Source organism: Saccopteryx leptura, chromosome 1 (genome assembly GCF_036850995.1).
Source record: "Saccopteryx leptura isolate mSacLep1 chromosome 1, mSacLep1_pri_phased_curated, whole genome shotgun sequence".
Classification (NCBI taxonomy): domain Eukaryota; kingdom Metazoa; phylum Chordata; class Mammalia; order Chiroptera; family Emballonuridae; genus Saccopteryx; species Saccopteryx leptura.
The window spans coordinates 144,360,436-144,382,660 of NC_089503.1; the positions used below are offsets into that span (position 1 = coordinate 144,360,436).

Here is a 22,225-nt window from a genome sequence, read left to right on the forward strand (position 1 = left end):
AAAAATAATGTCCACCAATATTTTACATGCATGGTTGTTTTATTCTTTGAAGAATGGTTCTGAAACATCACACTAAGTCAGGCTGATAGGTAAAGTTTAAAATAGTATTTATAAGGATATGTTATAACATATATAATGACTGTTCACTCTACAAAATCTTGATCATAGCTTATGATACACTTAGTTGGCAGTAGCACCCAGGTTTTCCAAAGAGTTGATCATCATTTTCCTCCTGTCTGTATAGACTTCTTCTCATTAGCTGCTTTCTGCTTTTGCTGCATGATCTCAGAGTCCCTATAATGGGAGAAAAGGTTATAAGTTGTTTCCGAAAAGCTGATTATTTTCTCACTTGTTTTCTCTATATAACCCAATCAGTATATTAAAAGACCATTTAAAAGATGTAAACATTCATGTCTTTCCATTTTCATGGACAGAGACAAGAATGTGAAGGCAGAGGATAGAAAGGCTCTGATGTCAGATCTTATTTTGAATGCCATCTCTACCGTTGGGCAAATAACCTCAAAGCCTTTCAAAATCAGAGCAGTACACATCAGGGTTGTTCTGAGGAATATTTATGAATACATACAAAAGCATCTGACATAAGCTAGGTATATGAAGAAATAATGGCAATTATTCTTTGTTGTCAACAAAATTAATTCACTCTAAATTTTTTCCTAGAATAATGAGGTATTTAAGAATTCCAGATATCCTAACTGGTACCTAGGGTTAGAATAAAGATGTATGAAGCAATTCAGTTTCTTACAAGCTGAAATGCCCAGTAGTGATTAAAAATGGGTTACGCTAAAGAAAAGCAGGATATTAGGGCATTTTTCTTAACAGTTTGTGTCTCTGACTAAACTCCACATACCATATTAAGTGTGAACTACAACCAGACTACCTGGGCTGGATGGTTCAAGTGACCTATATTAAAAAAAATGTTAACACCTATTGTGTGCTAGGCATTTTATTGGCTCTAGATTAAGTCCCATGACAACTTTGAGTTAGACCCATGTTTAAGATTTAAAATAAATTTATTTTTAAGGAAACAACAGGAAAAATAATTTAAAGGCTTAGAGCTAAGTAATTTGTCCCAAAACACATAAAAACCAAGGTTTGTCCAATTTCAAAGTTCAGGCTCTTTGATATCTTGTTATTGCATAAATTTAGTAGTAGATTTTAATTCAGGATAAGTAGATCTGTTCATGATAAGACATTGAAATTTTTTATTTTAATTTACTGATTTTAGAGAGGGAGAGAGAAAGAAACATTGATTTGTTGTTTCACTTATTTAGGCATTCACTGGTTGATCCCCTGACTGGGGATCAAACCTGCAACCTTGGAGTATCTAAACAACTGAGCTACCAGGCTAGGGCTAACAGTAAGACATTTCTGCAAAGCTGATAGAAAAAACAAGGAAATAGAAGGAAGAAAAAACAAGACAGCTACAAAGAAATGGAGTATCATAGAAAAGAAGAGTGATAGTTTTCTGTTTGAATCCAAACTCTGCTGTGCTTACTATATGACTTTAGCATTTGTTACTCAATTCAGAGCCTCAGTTTCCCATTCTATGCATTGAGCCCAATACCACTTTTCAGGGCTGTGATGATTAGAGATAATACACTGCCTGACCGGTGGTGGCACAGTGGATAGAGCATCAGCCTGGGACGCTGAGGTCCCAGGTTCAAACGCCAAGGTTGCTGGCTTGAGTACAGGCTCATCTAATGTGAATGCGGGCTCACCAGCTTGAGTGTGGAATCATCAACCCGATCACATGGTCACTGGCTTGAAGCCCAACGTTGTTGGCTTGAACAAGGGGTCACTGGCTTGGCTGGAGGCCTCCTCAGTCCCATCAAAGCACATATGAGAAGCAGTTAATGAACAACTAAAGTGATACAACTATGAGTTGATGCTTCTCATCTCTTTCCCTTCCTGTCTCTCTCTCTCCCTTACTAAAAAAAGAAAATAAAGTACATATAGGACATCCAACACAGAGCTTTATAAGAAGTAGGAATTTGAGCCCTGGCTTGTGGCACAGTGGACAGAGCACCAGCTGGAACGCATGGTTGGTTTGAGCCCTGGTCAGGGGACATATGAGAAGCAATCAATGGCACAGCTAAGTGGAATAATGAGTTGATGTTTCCCTCTCTCCCTCTCAAAAAGAAAAAAAGTGGTTCGAGCATTGTCTCGAAGTACAGAGGTTGCTGTTTTGATCCCCAGTTAAAACACATAGGAAAGCCTGACCAGGCAGTGGCACAGTGGATAGAGCATTGGACAGGGATGCGGAAGACCCAAGTTCGAGACCCCGAGGTTGCCAGCTTGAGCGCCGGCTCATCTGGCTTGAGCAAAAAGCTCACCAGCTTGGACCCAAGGTTGCTGGCTCAAGCAAGGGGTCACTCAGTCTGCTGAAGGCCCGTGGTCAAGGCACACATGAGAAAGCAATCAATGAACAACTAAGGTGTCGCAATAAGAAACTGATGATTGATGCTTCTCATCTCTCTCCGTTCCTGTCTGTCCCTATCTATTCCTCTCTCTGACTCTCTCTCTCTGTCCCTGTAAAAAAAACACAAAAAACAAAAAACAACAACAAAAAAACACATAGGAGAGCAGATCGATGTTGCTGTCTCTCTCTTCTTTCCTCTTTCCAAAAACTAATAAAAAAATAAAAAATAAATAAAAAAAAAAGAAAGCCAGATAAAAGATCAGAACAACAATAAAAAAGTAGGAGTTTATTAAACAGTGGCTATTACTGAGCCAAGCTAGACTAAGTTCTACAATAAAAATACTATAAATTTCAGGGTCACTGTCCGTGCCACTTTCACTTTTATTCCAAAGTGAGTAAACTGAAATATAAGGAAAAACTTATTTTAATAAAAATGTCATAGCAAGTGTGAAGTGATATTTAAAGGCTTCAATCTCATTAAATAATGATCCTTAACTGTGGCTGTGCATCAGAATCACCAGGGGAGTGTTTTTAAAGCCAGTTTTAACTGGCTCTGGTCTGTTAGGCGTTGGTTTGAGCATTGTTCCAAAATGCCAAGGTTGTGGGTTTGATCCCTGGTCAGGGCACATATGGGACTCAACAAATGAATGCACAACTACATGGAACAACAAATGAATGTTTCTTTTCTCTCTCTCTCGCCACACCCCCCTCTAAAATCATAAAATAAAAAAAATTTAAAAGTGTTTTCCATTTTTCACAATGAAACTTAAGTGACTTGAGAATTTCATTAGTTATCACCGACCTCTGTTTTCTCTGAGAGGTGGTCAAGCTATCCCCTTTTCTTTTTCCTTTGTTAATTTCTTGCGCTTTCTTCATGTTTTTCTGGCGGGCAAGTTCTCGTTGATTTCCACCTACAAAGAGAAATAGTCATGCTTCTTTTCTTATCTTCAAGGCTTTTATTTAAGTGCATCTGAAGTTTACTTTTTAATAGACAAACCGGTGGAGTACTGCACTGAGTGTGTTCCCAGATCTGACCACAAGGAGGGAACTTAAAGGTAAACACTTAAGGTCTTGACTATTATCCTAATCAAGGTGTTCTCTTCAGACGGGCATTCCAATTGTCTGTATATAAGGGGCCAGTATTCCAAAATAAGTTCCGGTTTTTGCGGGGTGTGGGTGGAGAGAGTTAAGAAAGACATAGAGAGAGATCCCACTTCGCACAAGTTGGTCCATCACAAGTCACCTGTTAATTGAGCAAATGCAGATGGCTGTGAAACTACCTGAGAGGGCCAAACAAAAGAACGAGGGAGCAGACTCAGCAGGAGCTCCCAGTTTTATTAGGCCTTATGATTGAAAGTACCAGCTCTAACCCAGCTCCAGACCAAGACCCCTCCCGGGGCGGCCTTCTCCACACACCTCACCTCCGGGGGGGGGTGCTCCTTACCGTGTAAACTCGCACCTAAAAGACAGGCACCCTTTCAGGCCGGACCTGAGCAAAAGGTCCCCTTCTCTCCGCTGATTGTAAACGGGGTCCCCGCCCCGCTGACCTAAGGGGTTCCACCAGCCAGCCCCCGCCCCGCCAGCCGCGCCTCGGCGACCCATTGGCTTCCTCTTCCAACGCTCCCCGCCGCTCCCCCTACCCGTCCGCACACTCACGGGCCATGCTGACTACCAGACCGAGCCTGGAAGAGAGCCACTCGGAAAAGCAACGGCTCTCCCGTACGCCCAGGGAACGTCCCCACCAGTTGATCTGGAAGGGAGAGCCAGCGCCGGCCCTCCGAGGGGCGACGCCTAGCCGGGTCCACCGCCCCGCCCACCGTGACCGGACCACAGCGACCCGCGTGGATGGCGAGTCCCTGCGCATGCGCGGCTGGGCGGGCGGGGCGCCGCGGGGGTTCTGGGGCTGCTGCGAGCGGAAACATACTCGTCCCGGTTGTCTCCTGCCTTGCAAGTTGGGTCGAGTTCCCAAAACAAGTTCTGTGTCTCAGAGAGGGATAGGCATCTGTGGATTTTCCCCACTGTGTACAAGGCACTGGGGTTTGACCAACCCCATTTTTTGGAAACGACAAAAATGACAATAAACACTATATAATATCTACGTTTTCGACAAAGAACGTTAGCTTTCTTCATTCATCTCCTTGCATCGGCGGGAAGGGGATGAATGGGACAGAAGAGATTGAGGGTTAACTACGAAAGACAGTGTCTGGCCCTTGATTTCCTTCCTTAATCTCGCACCAGCCCTGCAAAGTAGGCAGGCTTTATTGTTCTCAGTTTACTCAAGAGGAGACAAGACTCATACCGAAAGCTACTAACCTAACAGGTAGGGACTGGTAGAAGTGAGATTCAGATGTAAGATGGACTCTAAAGACTATTCATTTCTCATTTTATTCCAGTCACCTTGTCACGGTGTACAGCACTTTAGTAGTTTTAGGTGAATGGCTTTGTGCTTGGGTCTGCGTGATGGGGAGGATGGCATGGGATACTCTTAGAATAGCCCAGAACAACCTTGGAACCTACGTAAAAGCTTCGGAGCATCTGCCATTGCTAGAAACATGTGTAAAGATGTTTGATAGTTTCTTTGGTTGGTAGTTATTTTCTTTATCTTCCATTAATCATTAAAAATTGACAAATGTGTAGAATTAGTCTGAATGCCTTAAAATTACCCTCAATCAGCCCTCAAAATGTTAGCTATTATTGTGATTCTCTCAAACGCTGAAAGCTGTATCATGCTCCACATGCCATCCCTCCTCCTCAATACAGTTTACAGACCAGGTATCTGTTTTCACTTAGCAAACCTCTTCTGGAATAACTTGAGCAGGGGTGAAAAAAGATCGACTTTCAGGCCAGGATCTTTATGGAGATAAAGACATCATGAGGAATGGAGGTAAGGAATTTGGGATTGGAAGGTAAGTGATAGAGTTATTCTTTCTGTACACAGTCTTAATTTACTGTCTAATTGAGCTTTTTATTTGCAGCTGAAAACACAATTTTTGAGTTGTAGGGATACATATAATGTATAACATGTACATGAGAAATGTTACATGTGTCTGCCAGAGGGAACTGGAGACTTTTAAATTACTGTGATGCCACTAAGAATATACTCCATAAATTTGGGTGTGTAACACATATTTTGACTTAATAAAATTAATTCTTGACTCTGTTCTCATCCCTTTACTAATAGGAACTTAAATCTTAGTTATTATTGACTTTCTTACTTGCAGAATTGTGGAAATACCCTAGACACTTATGCGGAACAGAACATTGAGGAAAAGCCTTGTGTCTTTAGTTTATACCAGAACATGCTGTCCAAAGCTATATATATGGTCTTGGCAGTGGCTCCAAGGTTCTTGAGACACCTACAGCATGGTTTTCTTTGTTGATTTCTCCTTCCTTCCTTCCTTCCTTCCTTCCTTCCTTCCTTCCTTCCTTCCTTCCTTCCTTCCTTCCTTCCTTCCTTCCCTCTCTTTCTTTCTTTCTTTCTTTCTTTCTTTCTTTCTTTCTTTCTTTCTTTCTTTCTTTCTTTCTTTCTTTCTTCTTTCTCTCTTTCTCTCTTTCTCTCTTTCTTTCTTTTTGTTTAAAAAATCCCTTGTACTTTCTTTTTCTTTTTCTTTTCATTTTAGAGAGGAGATAGGGAGAGGGAAAAAGAGAGTGAGAAAGAGAGAAGGGGGAGAGTAGCATGAAGCATCAACTCCCGTATGTGCCTTGACTAGGCAGCCCAAGGTTTCGAACCCATAATCTCAGTGTTCCAGGTCGATGCTTTATCCACTGCACCAACCACCACAGGTCAGGCCTTTGTTGATTTCTTGAGCTTCCTCAGGTGTATCTGAGATTCTACTGCCTCCCTAGAGTACTGAAGGGAGTGCATAGACACATTAACCTCCATTCCCCCCCCCCCCCCTCCAATCTTGGAGGAATCTCTTTTTTTCTTCTGTGCTTTCAGCCTTGCCTTCCTACTGTCAAAAGCACTTGCCTCTTTTTTTCTTTTTCTGGATGACCTAGCAATCTCTTCAGTTAGTTCAGGATTTTACTCCTTTGACATTTTTTTCTTTATGGTGACAGAGAGACAGAGAGAGGGACAGATAGGGACAGACAGACAGGAAGGGAAAGAGATGAGAAGCATCAATTTTTCATTGCAGCACCTTAGTTCATTGATTGCTTTCTCATATGTGCCTTGACTGGGGGCTACAGCAGACCGAGTGACCCCTTGCTCAAGCCAGCGACCTTGGGCTCAAGCCAGAGACCATGAGGTCATGTCTATGATCCCACGCTTATGCCAGCGACCCCGTGCTCAGGCTGGTGAGCCTGTGCTAAAGCTGGCAATCTTGGGATTTTAAAACTGAGTCCTGTGAGTCCCAGTCCAATGCTCTTTCCACTGTGCCACAGCCTGGTCAGGCAAATCAGGGGACTTGTATTGCAGGTTCAAACACTGGCCCATACTCTGGAGAGTTGACTTCCTTTTTGACCAATCCTCTATCATAGAGCCCTTTTCTAACCATCCTACCTAAAGCAAGCCAGTCTTCTATTAATCTCCATCATTTTGTTATATTTCTTTTATGGTATTTAATGCAGTCTTAAGTTTTCCTGTTAATTTTTATTTGGTGTATTTTTACCTTCCCCACCTAGAATGCCTTGTTTATTGCTCTATTGCAACCTCCTAAAGCAGATTAAGAATACCCACATTGCCCTAGCTGGTAGCACATTTGGTTAGAGCAGTGGTTCTCAAACTTTTTGAAGTCAGGGCACATTTAAAATCCTACAAATAATTGTAGGCGCACTATATACAAATTTCTGAGAAATATGTTATAAGAATTAAGTCAAATATTAATGAAAAAAAAAAAAGTCCAAGCGTGCTTTTATGGTAATTAAACTAAATAAATATGACAAAATTAAATTTATTTGGACATTAAAAAACATTATTATGTTACATTTTTTAAAATTAATTTTTAAAGAGGAGAGAGAGGCCCTGGCCGGTTGGCTCAGTGGTAGAGCGTCGGCCTGGCGGGCAGAAGTCCCGGGTTCGATTCCCGGCCAGGGCACACAGGAGAAGCGCCCATCTGCTTCTACACCCCTCCCCCTCTCCCTCCTCTCTGTCTCTCTCTTCCCCTCCTGCAGCCTAGGCTCCATTGGAGCAAGGATGGCCCAAGCGCTGGGGATGGCTCCTTGGCCTCTGCCCCAGGCGCTAGAGTGGCTCTGGTCGCGACAGAGCGATGCCCGGGAGGGGTAGAGCATCGCCCCCTGATGGGCAGAACGTCGCCCCCTGGTGGGCGTGCCGGGTGGATCCCGGTCAGGCGCATGCAGGAGTCTGTCTCTCCCTGTTTCCAGCTTCAGAAAAATACAAAAAAATAAAAAAAATAAATAAAAAAAGTATTAAAAATTTAAAAAATCGGCCAGCGACTTTAATAGTTCCTATTAATCTTTGGAATAAGCAGTTGACTGCTTCCCCTCTTTTCAACAAGTCCTAAGAAGGCCTGGAAAGCACCTTGCATCTCTTTTTTTTTAATTGTTATTGATTTGAGAGAGACGGAGGGAGACATCAACTTCTTGTTTCACTTGTTTATACTTTCACTGATTGATTCTTATATGTGCCCTGGATAGGGAATCAAACCCTCAACTTTAGCATATAGGGAGAATGCCCTAACCAACTGAGCTGGGGGCACATTTCTCTTTATGTTCACTCATAAACCAGACTCTGAAGTTTGACAGTTACCATGGTTCCGGGCGCTCTACGTCTTACGTCATTCCGCAGCGCTCCCTGATGACGCAATTAGTTCAAGCACCGTCTGAGGGCGAGGAGCAAGGTGTAGGGGGAAACTTAGCCCTTAATGTAACAGGGTCATGAAGAAGAGGCGGCGGCGAGAGACCGGAGGAGGCGGCGGGGGCGTGAATCTACGATAGCTGCCCACTGGGCTGGTTTGTGGCTTTGTGAGAAGGGCGTATTTCCTAACCCGCTCTTCGGGCAGCTGCCGGGGCTCGGGGCTGAGAGCGGCCCTGCGGCCGCCTCCCCGGGCCCCCTGGCTCCGCCATGTTCCGCAGGGCACGCCTTAGCGTGAAGCCGAATGTCAGGCCTGGTGTGGGCGCTAGGTGCTCCACCGCCCCCAATCCTCAGCGTGGAAAAGTGTCTCATCCTCAGCGTGGAAAAGATGCTCTCAGACCGCCAGAGCCTGCAGCGACCTGTGACCCAAAGCCAGCGGAGCCCACAAATGTGCCCCTGGTGGATATCGGGAGAGCAGAGCCCCAAAAAGAGGCTCCCAGGAGCAGGTAAGTGCTTGAAGAGAAGAGCATTTTCATCAGCTAAAAGCTGAGCAGATGAACTTTATTTACCGTAGGAGTAACTCCCGTCTCTTGCACCAAGTCTTACGGTTGAGGTCGGATGATACAGATTTTCAGGGAGAGGACCACGTCTTGTTTTTAAGTCGTCGTGGAAGGCATCCAGGTCTAACGTTTGTTGTTTTTTTTTCCAACTTACTGATTTTTAGAGAGAGAGGAAGGGGGAATAGAGAGAAACATCGATGTGTGTTCCAGTTATTTGTGCATTCATTGGTTGATTTTTTTTAACTTTATTTGTTTTAGGGGGGAGAGGGAGGGAGACAGAAGGAGAGAAGGGGGGAGAGAGAGCGGAAGGCATCAAATCATAGTAGTTTCTTCTGTGTGCCTTTACCTGGCAAGCCCGGGGTTTCCAACTGCGGATCTCAGCAAACGCAGCCTTCCAGATTCACGCTTCATCCACTGCAGCCACCACAGGCCAGGCATTGGTTGATTCTTGTATGTGCCCTGACCTGAGATTGAACTCCACTACGTTGGCATATGGGGACTAGGTGGGCTACACTCGAACCAATTGAGCTAGCCTCAGGGGAGGTACTGTTAAATTAGTAAAGTTCATAGAGCTCTTGTTAATATATATGTATAATGCATGATGATTGATAAATCACTGAGTCTATATAGTCTTGACCTTTAAACTGGAGGGTATTGAATTCTTAGAATTGACATTTAGAAAGTATTTTGTTTTTTATCATGTGTCTTTTTTATAGGTTCTTGCTAGTTATAAAAATCTATAGGGTGTATATTCTGTCCTTATGCATTCAACATAATTGGGTGAAGTGCATATGGTGCACATATCACATTATAAGGGCTGATATAAGAATTTAAATTAGGGACTTTTTGGAAAGGTTATAGGCATAGATTTTTTTTTACTTTTATATACAACTAACCATAAATATGAAAAAAGTAGACTGCTTTTAATTTTTTTTTTTTTTTTTTAGACAGAGAGGGACAGAAAGGGACAGACAGGAAGGAAGAGAGATGAGAAGCATCAACTCGTTGTGGCACTTTATTTGTTCATTGATTGCTTTTTCATATGTGCCTTGATCAGAGAGGGGTGAGGCTCCACCTGAGCCAGTGACCCTTTGTTCAAGCCAGTGACCTTTGGGGTCAAGCCAGCAACTGTGGGGTCATGTCTATGATCCCACGCTCAAGCCAGTGAGTTAATTATAGCGTTGCCCCGCTGTATGTATGGTTGCAGGTTCGATCCTTGTCAGGACAACAAATCAATGTTTCTCTTTCTTTCTCTCCCTGTTCCTCTCTCTCTAAGCTCAATAAAGAAAACAAAAAAATGAAAAAAAAACTTCTCGCAGTTATCTAGTGAGTCATATTAAGCTAATTAAGCTTTGTATTTGAAAATTTGGTATTTTTTTTTTTTTGACGTACCTAGCATGAGCATAAAATGATATGCTGTGATGTGCATAAGAACTTGAAATTTGAGCAAGATCAATAGTCTTCATCAGAATTTACATATCAGTTAAAAAGATTTATTATAATGCTCTGGACAGATAGCTTGGTTGGTTAGCATGTCGTCTGAATACTCCACAAAGAATCAACCAATGAATGCATAAATAAGTAGAACAATAAATTGATGTTTCTCTCCTGCTTTCCCTTCTCTCTTTAAAATCAATCAATAAATAAAGATTTACTAAAATAATTTAATTTTTTCTATAATTACTAACATTTTTATGGCAATCATAAATAAATCATTGATTTATTTTTAACATTTATTGATTTTGGAAAAGGGAGAGAGAGAGATAGAGAAAGAGGGACAGACAGGGTCAGACAGATAGGAAGGGAGAGAGATGAGAAGCAAAAACTCGTTGTGGCACTTTAGTTGTTCATTGATTGCTTTCTCATATGTGCCTTGATCAGAGAGGGGTGAGGCTCCACCTGAGCCAGTGACCCTTTGTTCAAGCCAGCAACCATGGGGGTCATGTCTCTGATCCACACTTAAGCCGGCCACCTCGTACCCAAACTGGATGAGTCCACCCTCAAGCTGGATGAGCCTGCACTCAGGCCGCTGACCTCAAGGTCCCAGGTTGATGTTCTGTTTACTGTGCCACTGCCTGGTCAAGCTCGATCTGTCAGGGGTTAGGAACTATAGCTCGTGAGCCATATGTGGCTCTTTGATGGCTGTATCTGGCTTGCAGACAAATCTTTAATAAAAAAAATGTTAAAAATATAGAACATTCTCATGTATTACAATCCATTCATTTCCTACGGCTCATGTTCATGGTTGCAGGTGGCTGGAGCAAATCACAGCTGTCCTCTGGGACAACACCACATTTTTATTGGATAATGCCCAACGTACATGGGTAGTTGTATGGCTCTCACAGAATTACATTTTAAAATATGTGGCATTGACCCTGGCCGGTTGGCTCAGTGGTAGAGCGTCGGCCTGGCGTGCAGGAGTCCCAGGTTCGATTCCCGGCCAGGGCACATAGGAGAAGCGCCCATCTGCTTCTCCACCCCTCCCCCTCTCCTTCCTCTTTATTTCTCTCTTCCTCTCCCGCAACTGAGGCTCCATTGGAGCAAAAAGTTGGCCCGGGTGCTGGGGATGGCTCCTTGGCCTCTGCCCCAGGCGCTAGAGTGGCTCTGGCCTCGACAGAGTGACGCCCTGGATGGGCAGAGCATCGCCCCCTGGTGGGCGTGCCGGGTGGATCCCAGTCGGGCGCATGCGGGAGTCTGTCTGACTGCCTCCCCGTTTCCAGCTTCAGAAAAATACAAAAAAAAATATATATATATGTGGCGTTCATGGCTCTCTCAGCCAAAAAGGTTCCCGACCCCTGTTATATGTGCTTTGACGGGATGGAAGCAGCAGCCTCTGCTTCGGGATAATGCTCTAACCAGTTGAACTATCCAGCCAGGGCTACCAGATAAATTTTTTATTTATTAATTTTAGAGAGAGAAGATAGATAAATGGAGAGTGAGGAGTGGTGGAAAGCATCAACTAATAGAAGTTCCGTCTTGCATGTGCCTTACCAGGCAAGCCCAGGGTTTTTTTTGTTTTGTTTTGTTTTTTGGGTTTTTTGAATTCATTTTTTAGAGAGGAGACAGAGCGAGAGAGAAAGAGAAAGAGGAGGAGCAGGAAGCATCAACTCCCATATGTGCCTCCACCAGACAAGTGCAGAGTTTTGAACCAGCGACCTCAGCATTCCAGGTTGACGCTTTATCCACTGCGCCTCCACAGGTCAGACAAGCCCAGGGTTTTGATCTAGCAACCTCACTATTCAAGATTGAAGCTAAAACTAGAATACTAAGGCTTGACCTGTGGTGGCGCAGTGGATAAAGCGTCAACCTGGAATGCTGAGGTCACCAGTTCAAAACCCTGCTTTTGGGTCCTGGCTGGATGGCTCAGTGGTAGAGCGTCGGCCTGGCGTGCAGGAGTTCCGGGTTCGATTTCCGGCCAGGGCACACAGGAGAAGCGCCCATCTGCTTCTCCACTCCTCCCCCTCTCCTTCCTCTCTGTCTCTCTCTTCCTTTCCTGCAGCCAAGGCTCCATTGGAGCAAAGTTGGCCTGGGCGCTGAGGATGGCTCTGTGGCCTCTGTCTCAGGCACTAGAATGGCTGTGGTTGCAACAGAGTGACGCCCCAGATGGGCAGAGCGTCGCCCCCTGGTGGATCCCAGTCGGGCGCATGCGGGAGTTTGCCTCCCCGTTTCCAACTTCAGAAAATCAAAAAACAAAAACCTGTGCCTTTTGTCTGGTCAAGGCACATGTGGGAGTTGAGGCTTCATGCCCCTCCCCCCTTTCTCTCTCTCTCTCTCTCTCTTTCTCTCTCTGTCTCCTCTCTAAAATGAATAAATAAAAAAAATAAAAAAGATAGATATGATAATCATTAAAAAAAACAACAACTAGAATACTTAAAAGAACATCCATGATGCCTTTTTTATTTTCTTTTTGAATTTCAATAGTGATGAAAAGACTGATGGTGAGAATGATGTTGAAGAATCCAGTAAATTTTCCTCTAGTGTTTCACAGAGAAGAAAGCGAATATCAAGTACTCCTACTCTGGTTAAACCTAGTATCAATGTTCCTTCAGAGCCTCATCCCTTATCTACAGTTAATCAAGAAGCTCCACAGCCAATCCCAATTCCAACAAAAGAGAAACGACCATACTCAGACAGACACCGAATATATAAAGCACAGAAACTGAGAGAAATGCTAAAAGAAGAATTAAGAAGAGAGAAGGTAAGAGAGGAAAATCAAAATTTTGACTGTTGTCTGCTAGATTTGTTTTTATGTTAGTCACATCATTTGGAGGAAAAGTAAGGCATCTGTAGCATTTTTATTGGGAAACAAAACCAAATAATATTCTTCATGTTAATAGAGTATCCCTTTTTCTTAACAGAACGATTAAGAAACACTACAGATTTAAGCTTTTATTTCATGATATATTTATATATTTTATACAGTTATATCTTTTATATTGCTATTTCTATTTAATTGAATTAATTGGGGTGGCATTGGTTAAAAGCATACAGGTTTCTAGTCTACAGCTCAACAAAACATCTGCACACTGCACAATGTGCCCATTGCCCAAAAATAAAGTTTCTTTTTGTCCCCGTTTATCCCACCTTTGCCCACCTCAGCCCACCCACCCCTCTTTTCCTCAGCTATAACCATACTGTTTTCTGTGTCTATGTGTGTTTTAGATATATATAAATGGTTTTTGGGTTTTGTTTGCTTAATCCCTTCACTTTTTTTCACCCAGATCCCCCACCACTCCTCTTCTCTGAGACCTGTCAGTCTGTTCTCTGTATCTGTGCTTCTATTTCTATTTTGTTTGTTAAATTATTTTGTTTATTAGACTTCACATGTAAGTGACATCTATGGTATTTGTCTTTCTCTCCTATTTCATCTATCATAGTAATCTCCATGTCTATCCATGTTGTCCTTCAAGTTAAGAGTTTCTTCTTTATGGCCGAATAGTATTGCATCCTGTAAATGTATCATAGCTTTTTAAAATTATTTTTTAAAAAGATTTTATTTATTTATTTATTTGTACTTTTCTGAAGTGAGAAGCAGGGAGGCTGAGAGACAGACTCTTGCTTGCGTCCAACTGGGATCCACCTGGCAAACCCACTAGGGGGTGATGCTCTGCCTATCTAGGGTGTTGCTCCATTGCAACTGGAGCCATTCTAGCACCTGAGGTGGAGGCCATGGAGCCGTCCTCAGCACCAGGCCAACTTTGCTCCAATGGAGCCTTGGCTGTGGAAGGGGAAGAGAGAAATAGAAAATAGAGGGGGGAGGCAGAGAAGCAGATGGACGCTTCTCCTCTGTGCCCTGGCCAGGAATCGAACTCAAGACTTCCACATGCCGGGCTGCTGCTCTACCGCTGAACCAACCAGCCAGGGCCTTAATTATTGATTTTAGAGAAAGGAGAGAAAGAAAGTGGGGTAGGAGGAGCAGGAAGCATCAATTGTTAGTTGTTGCTTCTCATATATGTCTTTTTTTTTTTAACAGATGGAGAAAGAGTCAGAGAAAGGGATAGATAGGGACAGACAGACAGGAACGCAGAGAGATGAGAAGCATCAATCATCAGTTTTTCGTTGTGGCACCGTAGTTGTTCATTGATTGCTTTCTCATATGTGCCTTGACCGCGGGCCTTCAGCAGACCGAGTAACCCCTTGCTGGAGCCAGCAACCTTGGGTCCAAGCTGGAGAGCTTTGCTCAAACCAGATGAGCCTGCGCTCAAGCTGGCGACCTCGGGATCTCGAACTTGGGTCCTCCGCATCCCAGTCCGACGCTCTATCCACTGCGCCACCACCTGGTCAGGCTCTCATATATGTCTTAATGGGCAAGCCTGGGGTTTTGTACTGCAACCTTAGCATTCCAGGTTGATGCTTTATCCACTGCACCACCACAGGTCAGGCTGTACCACAGCTTTTTTATCCACTCATCTGCTGATGATGGGTACTTGGGCTATTTCCAGATCTTGGCTATTGTAAATAATGCTGCAATGAACATAAGGGTGCGTATATTCTTTTTTATAATGTTTTTTAAGACTTTATTCATTTTAGAGAGGGGAGAGAGAGAGAGAAAGAGAGAGAGAGAGAAGGAGGAGAAGAGGAGGAAGCATCAACTCCCATATGTGCCTTGACCAGGCAGCCCAGGGTTTCGAACCAGCGACTTCAGCATTCCAGGTCGACACTTATTCACTGCACCACCACGGGTCTGTGTATATCTTTTTAATGAGTGTTTCAGATTTCTTTGGATATCTTCCCAGAAGTTGATTTGCTGGTCAAAGGCAGTTCTATTTTTAACTTTTTGAGGAATCTCTATACTGCTTTCCACAGTGGCTGCACAAGCCTGCATTTCCACCAATGGTGCATGAGGGTTCCCTTTTCTCTACATCCTCGCCAGCACTTATTTTTTCTGATTTATTGATGATAGCCATTCTGACAGGTGTGAAGTGGTATCTCATTTTGGTTTTACTTTGCATTTCTTTGATGATTAGTGATTTTGAGCAGCTTTTAATATGTCTGTTGTGCCTGACCTGTGGTGGCACTGTGGATAAAGCATCGACCTGGAATGCTGAGGTCACTGGCTTGAAACTCTGGGCTTGCCTGGTCGGGGCACATACTAGAAGCAACTACTATCAGTTCATGTTTCCTGTTCCTCTCCTCCCCCCATTTCTCTTTCTCTCTCTTTCTCTTTCTCTCTGTCCTCTTTCTAGAAAATCAATAAATAATATCTTGGGGGAAAAATATCTGTTAGCCATCTTGTTTGGAGGTTCTAGCAGGGGAGCGCAGCTACTCGTATACCCTTGACCGAAGAACGGTCCTCTTCTCTAGCGGGGAAGGTTGTCCTCTTCGACCGAGCACGCAGCTTCGGGAGGGACGCACATGGAGTGGTGAGGGAGGAAGGGGACACCCGCCTAGCCAGCCAGATCAGCCAAATCAACCCTGGCGATCAATGGGATGACAGATGTCGCAGCCATATCGCCCTCACATCCCTGTTAGCCATCTTTATGTCTTCTTTGGAGATGTGTCTATTCAGGTTCTTTGCCCATTTTTTTTTTTTTTTTTTGTATTTTTCTGAAGCTGGAAACGGGGAGAGACAGACAGACTCCCGCATGCGCCCGACTGGGATCCACTCGGCACGCCCACCAGGGGGCAACGTTCTGCCCACCAGGGGGCGATGCTCTGCCCCTCCGGGGCGTCGCTCTGTTGCGACCAGTGCCACTCTAGCGCCTGGGGCAGAGGCCAAGGAGCCATCCCCAGTGCCCGGGCCATCTTTGCTCCAATGGAGCCTTGGCTGCGGGAGGGGAGGAGAGAGACAGAGAGGAAGGAGAGGGGGAGGGATGGAGAAGCAGATGGGCGCTTCTCCTGTGTGCCCTGGCCGGGAATCGAACCTGGGACTTCTGCACGCCAGGCCGACGCTCTACCACTGAGCCAACCGGCCAGGGCCCTTTGCCCATTTTTTTTATTGGATTCTTTGTTTTCTTTGTGTTGTATAAGTTCTCTATATATTTTGAACATTAATCCCTTGTCAGATTTATTATTGGAAAATATGTTCCCTTATTCAGTGGATGCCTTTTCATTTTGTTGATGGTTTATTTCTTTCTTTTTTTGTGTGTGCATCATCTATATATTTGATTGCTTTTGGTGAAGGCCACAAATAGAATTTTCATACATACACATAGAATCACAGATACACATACCTGCATATTTATAACTTCAAATAAGGTTTTTATTTTCTTCTTCTTTTCCAAGTGAGAGGAGGGGAGATAGAGTGACAGACTCCAGAATATGCCCTGACTGAGATCCAACTGGCAACCCCTGTCGGGATGATGCACTCCTTGTTTGGGACAGTGCTTGCAACTGACCTATTTTTAGCGCCTGAGACAGAGGCTCCATGGAGCCATCCTCTGCTCCTGTGGTCAATGTACTGGAACCTCGAGAGAAAGAGAGGAGAGAAAGAGAGAGAGAGAGAGAGAGAGAGAGAGAGAGAGAGAGGAAGGCAAGGGGTGGAGAAGCAGATGGTCGCTTCTCCTGTGTACCCTGGTGAAGAATCAAACCTGGAACATTCATACACCAGGCCAAAGCTCTACCACTGAGCCAACCAGCCAGGGCTTAATAAGAGTTTTTATGAGGATGTCCAGGTGATATTAGTTATATTCATTTGATATAAGGCAAGTATAGTTGAACAAGAATGAATTAGTAATATTTTCTAAATTGACAACATGGAAAACTTTATAAATGGGAAGAAAAATATTTACCTATGCATTTGGTCCAGTCCATGTTCTTTTTAATCTTTTTTTTTTTTTTTTCATTTTTCTGAAGCTGGAAACAGGGAGAGACAGTCAGACAGACTCTCGCATGCACCTGACCGGGATCCACCCGGCACGCCCACCAGGGGCGATGCTCTGCCCACCAGGGGGCGATGCTCTGCCCATCCTGGGGGTCGCCATGTTGCGACCAGAGCCACTCTAGCGCCTGAGGCAGAGGCCACAGAGCCATCCCCAGCGCCCGGGCCATCTTTGCTCCAATGGAGCCTTGGCTGCGGGAGGGGAAGGGAGAGACAGAGAGGAAAGCGCGGCGGAGGGGTGGAGAAGCAAATGAGTGCTTCTCCTGTGTGCCCTGGCCAGGAATCGAACCCGGGTCCTCCGCTGTTCTTTTTAATCTTAAAGATTATTATTATTATTATATTTTTTAGATTTTTTTTTTTTTTTTTTTTTAGTTTATTCATTTTTAGAGAGAAGAGAGAGGGAGAGAGAGAGAGAGGAGAGAGAGACAGGGGGAGGAGCTGGAAGCATCAACTCCCATATGTGCCTTGACCAGGCAAGCCCAGGGTTTCGAACCGGCGACCTCAGCATTTCCAGGTCGACGCTTTATCCACTGCGCCACCACAGGTCAGGCTAAGATTATTTTTCTGAGAGGGCAGTGTAATAGCAATGAAGCATGCAAGCTCTGGAGTTAGTTACTTAAAGTTCAAATATTGGATTCATCCCTTACTGACCCTGATTTAGGACAATTTAATCTTTTTTTTTTCTTTTTTTGAGACAGAAAGAGAGTCAGAGAGAGGGACAGACAGGGACAGACAGACCCGAACGGAGGGATGAGAAGCATCAATAATTAGTTTTTTTATGTGTATTCGGACACCTTAGTTGTTCATTGATTGCCCTCATATGTGCCTTGACCACGGGCCTTCAGCAGACTGAATAACCCCTTGCTCAAGCCAGTGGCCTTGGGTCCAAGCTGGTGAGCCTTGCTCAAACCGGATGAGCGGCCCTGGCCGGTTGCTCGGTGGTAGAGCATCAGCCTGGCGTGCAGGAGTCCCGGGTTTAATTCCCGGCCAGGGCACACAGAAGAAGCGCCCATCTGCTTCTCCACCCCTCCCCTCCTTCCTCTCTGTCTCTCTCTTCCCCTCCCGCAGCCAAGGCTCCATTGGAGCAAAGATGGCCCGGGCGCTGGGGATGGCTCTGTGGCCTCTGCCTCAGGCGCTAGAATGGCTCTGATTGCGGCAGAGCGAGGCCCCAAGATGGGCAGAGCATCACCCCCTGGTGGGCATGCCGGGTGGATCTCAGTTGGGCGCATGCGGGAGTCTGTCTGACTGCCTCCCCGTTTCCAACCTCAGAGAAATTAAACAAACAAACAAACAAACAAAAACAACAACCAGATGAGCCCACGCTCAAGCTGGCAACCTCAGGGTCTCGAACCTGGGTCCTCCACATTCCATCCACTGCGCCACCGCCTGGTCAGGCTAGGACAATTTAATCTTTATGTGTGTATTTCCTCATCTGTAAAATAGGACTAATGCTATTATCTACATAATTGGAGAGTTGTGAAGATTAAATTTGTTAATACATGTAAAACTCATTTAGATTATTGTCTGAGAAATAATAAAAGCTTAACAAATGTCAGCTCTTGCCCTGGCCAGGTTGGTTAGAGCATCATCCTGATAAACCAAGGTTGTGGGTTCCATCTCTAGTCAGAGCACATACAAGAATCAACCATTGAATGCATAAATAAATGGAACAACAAATTGATGTTTCTCTTTCTCCCTTCTTTCTTTAAAATCAATAAATTAAAAAGTTAAAAAAAATTCCAAATATCAGCCTGACGAGGCACAGGTGCAGTGGATAGAGTGTTGGACGGGAAGGACTGGGACATAGAGGATGCAGGTTGGAAAGCCAGAGGTCGCTGGCTTGAGTGTGGGTTGGCTGGCTTGAGCATGGGATCATAGACATGACCTCATGGTTGCTGGCTTGAGCTCAGAGGTTGCTAGTTCGAAACCCAAAGTTGCTGGCTTGAACCCAAGGTTACTGGCTTGGGGAAGGGGTCACTTGCTCTGCTGTATTCCCCCCCCACCTTAAGGCACATATGAGAAAGCAATCAATGAACAGCTGAACAACTAAGGTGCCGCAACAAAGACTTGATGCTTCTCTTCGCTCTCCCTTCCTGTCTGCCTGTCCCTATCTGTCCCTCTCTCTGTCTCTGTTGAAAAAAAAAAAAAAAAACCAAAAAGAAAACAAATATCAGTTCATTATTATAGAATTTCTTTTTTTAATTTTTTATTTATTGATTTTAGTGAAAGAGGAAGGGGGTGGAGAGAGATAGCATGAACATTAATCTATTCCTGTATGTGCCATGAATGGGGATTGAATTGGCAACTTCTGTCCTTTGGGATGACGCTATAACCAGCTGAGCTATTTTGCCAGGGCTAGAGAATTCTCTCCTTTTTTTTTTTTTAAGTAAGAGGAAGGCATTTAGCTTGGCACTTTGTATCTGTTATCTCATTTAATTGACCTGTGTGAAGTATACATCACTATTTTACATTGGAAGAAGCAAGCTCAGAGAGGGTATTTGCTTTATGTCACACATCAGTGAAGGATATGGTATTTGGATTCATATGCTCTAAGACGGGTCCCCAAACTTTTTACACAGGGGGCCAGTTCACTATCCCTCAGACCGTTGGAGGGCCACCACATACAGTGCTCCTCTCACTGACCACCAATGAAAGAGGTGCCCCTTCCGGAAGTGCGGTAGGGGCTGGATAAATGGCCTCAGGGGGCCGCAGTTTGGGGATGCCTGCTCTAAGATCTAAGTCTAAAAATTTTCTGTTTTGGCACTGGCCGGTTGGCTCAGTGGTAGAGTGCCGGCCTGGCGTTCAGGAGTCCTGTGTTTGATTCCCGGCCAGGGCACACAGGAGAAGTGCCCATCTGCTTCTCTACCCCTCCCCCTCTCCTTCCTCTCTGTCTCTCTTCCCCTCCCGCAGCCGAGGCTCTATTGGAGCAAAGATGGCCTGGGCGCTGAGATGGCTCTGTGGCCTCTGCCTCAGGCGCTAGAATGGTTCTGGTCGCAACAGAGCAACGCCCCAGAGGGGCAGAGCATCGCCCCCTGGTGGGCATGCCGGGTGGATCCTGGTTGGGCGCATGGGGGAGTCTGTCTGACTGCCTCCCCGTTTCCAGCTTCGGAAAAATGCAAAAAAAAAAAAATCTGTTTTATGGAATTTGCTTAATTAGATTTATTTTGGGCAATTAAAGATAAGTTATGTATTTATAAATTTTCAGTAAATTATTGTAGTTAGAAGAAATCAGTAAGCATGATTTTATACACTGGGCTTTTATCCAGTCTCAGTCACTTTAGGATTTTGTTTTTTTTTTTTCTTTTTAGATGAGAGGAGGGGAGACAGGCAGACTCCTACATGCACCCCAAATAGGATCCACCTGGCAACGCCGTCATTGGCAGATGCTTGAGTACTGAGCTATTTTTAGTGCCTAAGGCTGATGTGCTCAGACCAACCAAGCTATCCTCAGCACCTGGGGTCATATTTGAACCAAAGAGCCACTGGCTGCAGGAGGGGAAAATGGAGAAAAGGGGGGGAGGGAGGAGGAGAGATGCAGATGGTTACTTTTCCTGTGTTCCCTGACTGGGACTTGAACCTAGGATGTCCATACTTCAGGCTGATGTTCTATCCACTTAGGTACCAGCCAGGGCCACTTTACTTTTTAAAATTTCTTAATGAATAAATTTTTTTTAACTTTTTCTTTTTAAAAATTTTTTTTTTTTTTTTTTACAGAGACAGAGAATCAGAGGGATAGATAGGGACAGACAGGAATAGAGAGAGATGAGAAGCATCAATCATTAGTTTTTTGTTGTGACACCTTAGTTGTTCATTGATTGCTTTCTCATATGTGCCTTGACTGCGGGCCTTCAGCAGACCAAGTAACCCCTTGCTCGAGCCAGTGACCTTGGGTCAAGCTGGTGAACTTTGCTCAAACCAGATGAGCCCGTGCTCAAGCTGGTGACCTTGGGTCTCAAACCTGAGTCCTTGGAATCCCAGTCCGATGCTCTATCCACTGCACCACCTCCTGGTCAGGCTTTTTAAATTTTTTTTATTAATTTTAATTTATTGTGTTAACATGAATTCAAGTGTCCCACTCAATATAACACCCTCACCCCCACCCCTTTGTTCCCCATTGCCCTCCCTCCCCTCTTCCCTCTGGGGTTTGCTGTCCTGTTATCTATATCTCTGTGTTATGTATATATATTTTCTCTAAGCCCTTCACCTTCTCTGATCCCATCTCCTCCTCCCCTTCCCTCTGACAGCTGTCCCTCTGCTCCCTGTAATTCTGCCTCTGCCTCTATTCCATTCCTCAGTTCACTTTGTTCATTATAGTCCACATATAAGTGAGGTTACTATGATATTTGTGACTTTTTAATGTTCACTTTATAAGCTTTTCCCTAAAGTTAGACATAATTGTGGTAGGAGTAATATTCAAGCACTTGCAATAAATTCAACAGTGGACTGCATATATAAATATAATACATTTGAAGTTCTTTTATATTTATAAAATAATAGTGGATCTTTCTCTGTCTGTCTTTCTCTGTCTGAATTTAGAAGCAGTGGAAAAACAAATATGCCATAAATGAAAGCCAGAGGCCACAAGATCGTTCAAAAATGACTATGAGAGACTTCATATATTACCTGCCAGATAAAAATCCAATGACGTAAGTAAGCTATTTTTGTTTTACTTTCTTTGAGTATGTAATGTTTTTTTTTTTCTTTTTGTATTTTTCCGAAGTGAGAAGCGGGGAGGCAGTCAGACAGACTCCTGCATGCACCCCACCTACCAGGATCCACCCGGCATGCCCACCAAGGGGTGATGCTCTGCCCATCTGGGGTGTTTCTCCGTTGTGGCTGGAACCATTCTAGCACCTGAGGCGGAGGCCATGGAGCCATCCTCAGCTCCTAGGCCAACTATGCTCCAGTGGAGCCATGACTGTGGGAGGGGAAGAGAGAGATAGAAAGGAGAGGGGGAAGGGTGGAGAAGCAGATGGGTGCTTCTCCTGTGTGCCTAGACTGGAAATGGAACTCAGGACTTCCACACGCTGGGCCGATGCTCTACTGCTGAACCAACCGACCAGGGCTGAGTATGTAATGTTTTAAGTATCATCTATAGAGTTCAGTTTTATGTTTTCCAAAAGCATGTTGACAAAATTTGTAGCACATCTAAT

At 44.4% G+C, this 22,225-nt stretch overlaps 2 protein-coding genes across 7 annotated transcripts in view; one reads left to right on the forward strand and one right to left on the reverse strand.

Moving 5' to 3' along the window:
- Positions 1–90: 90 nt before the first annotated feature.
- On the reverse strand, positions 91–4,294 carry LOC136389044 (small EDRK-rich factor 1). The gene is made up of 3 exons (XM_066360816.1): positions 4,097–4,294; positions 3,243–3,351; positions 91–294 (listed from the first exon to the last, which is right to left on the reverse strand). The coding sequence occupies exons 1-3, from the start codon at positions 4,101–4,103 to the stop codon at positions 222–224; spliced, it is 189 nt and encodes a 62-aa protein (XP_066216913.1). The 5' UTR covers positions 4,104–4,294; the 3' UTR covers positions 91–221.
- A 3,919-nt stretch (positions 4,295–8,213) lies between these two features.
- BDP1 (B double prime 1, subunit of RNA polymerase III transcription initiation factor IIIB) overlaps positions 8,214–22,225 on the forward strand; it is a 126,675-nt gene continuing 112,663 nt past the window's right edge. For 5 of the 6 annotated variants that reach the window (XR_010750272.1, XM_066376574.1, XM_066376590.1 and 2 more), the window contains exons 1-3: positions 8,214–8,698; positions 12,674–12,950; positions 21,609–21,718. Coding sequence is in view for 5 of the 6 variants with exons in the window: in XM_066376574.1 (XP_066232671.1) it covers positions 8,463–8,698; positions 12,674–12,950; positions 21,609–21,718 (623 nt within the window). In the remaining variant the exon portion in view is untranslated. The remainder of the gene's footprint in view (positions 8,699–12,673; positions 12,951–21,608; positions 21,719–22,225) is intronic. The other variant, XM_066376581.1, reaches the window with a different exon arrangement.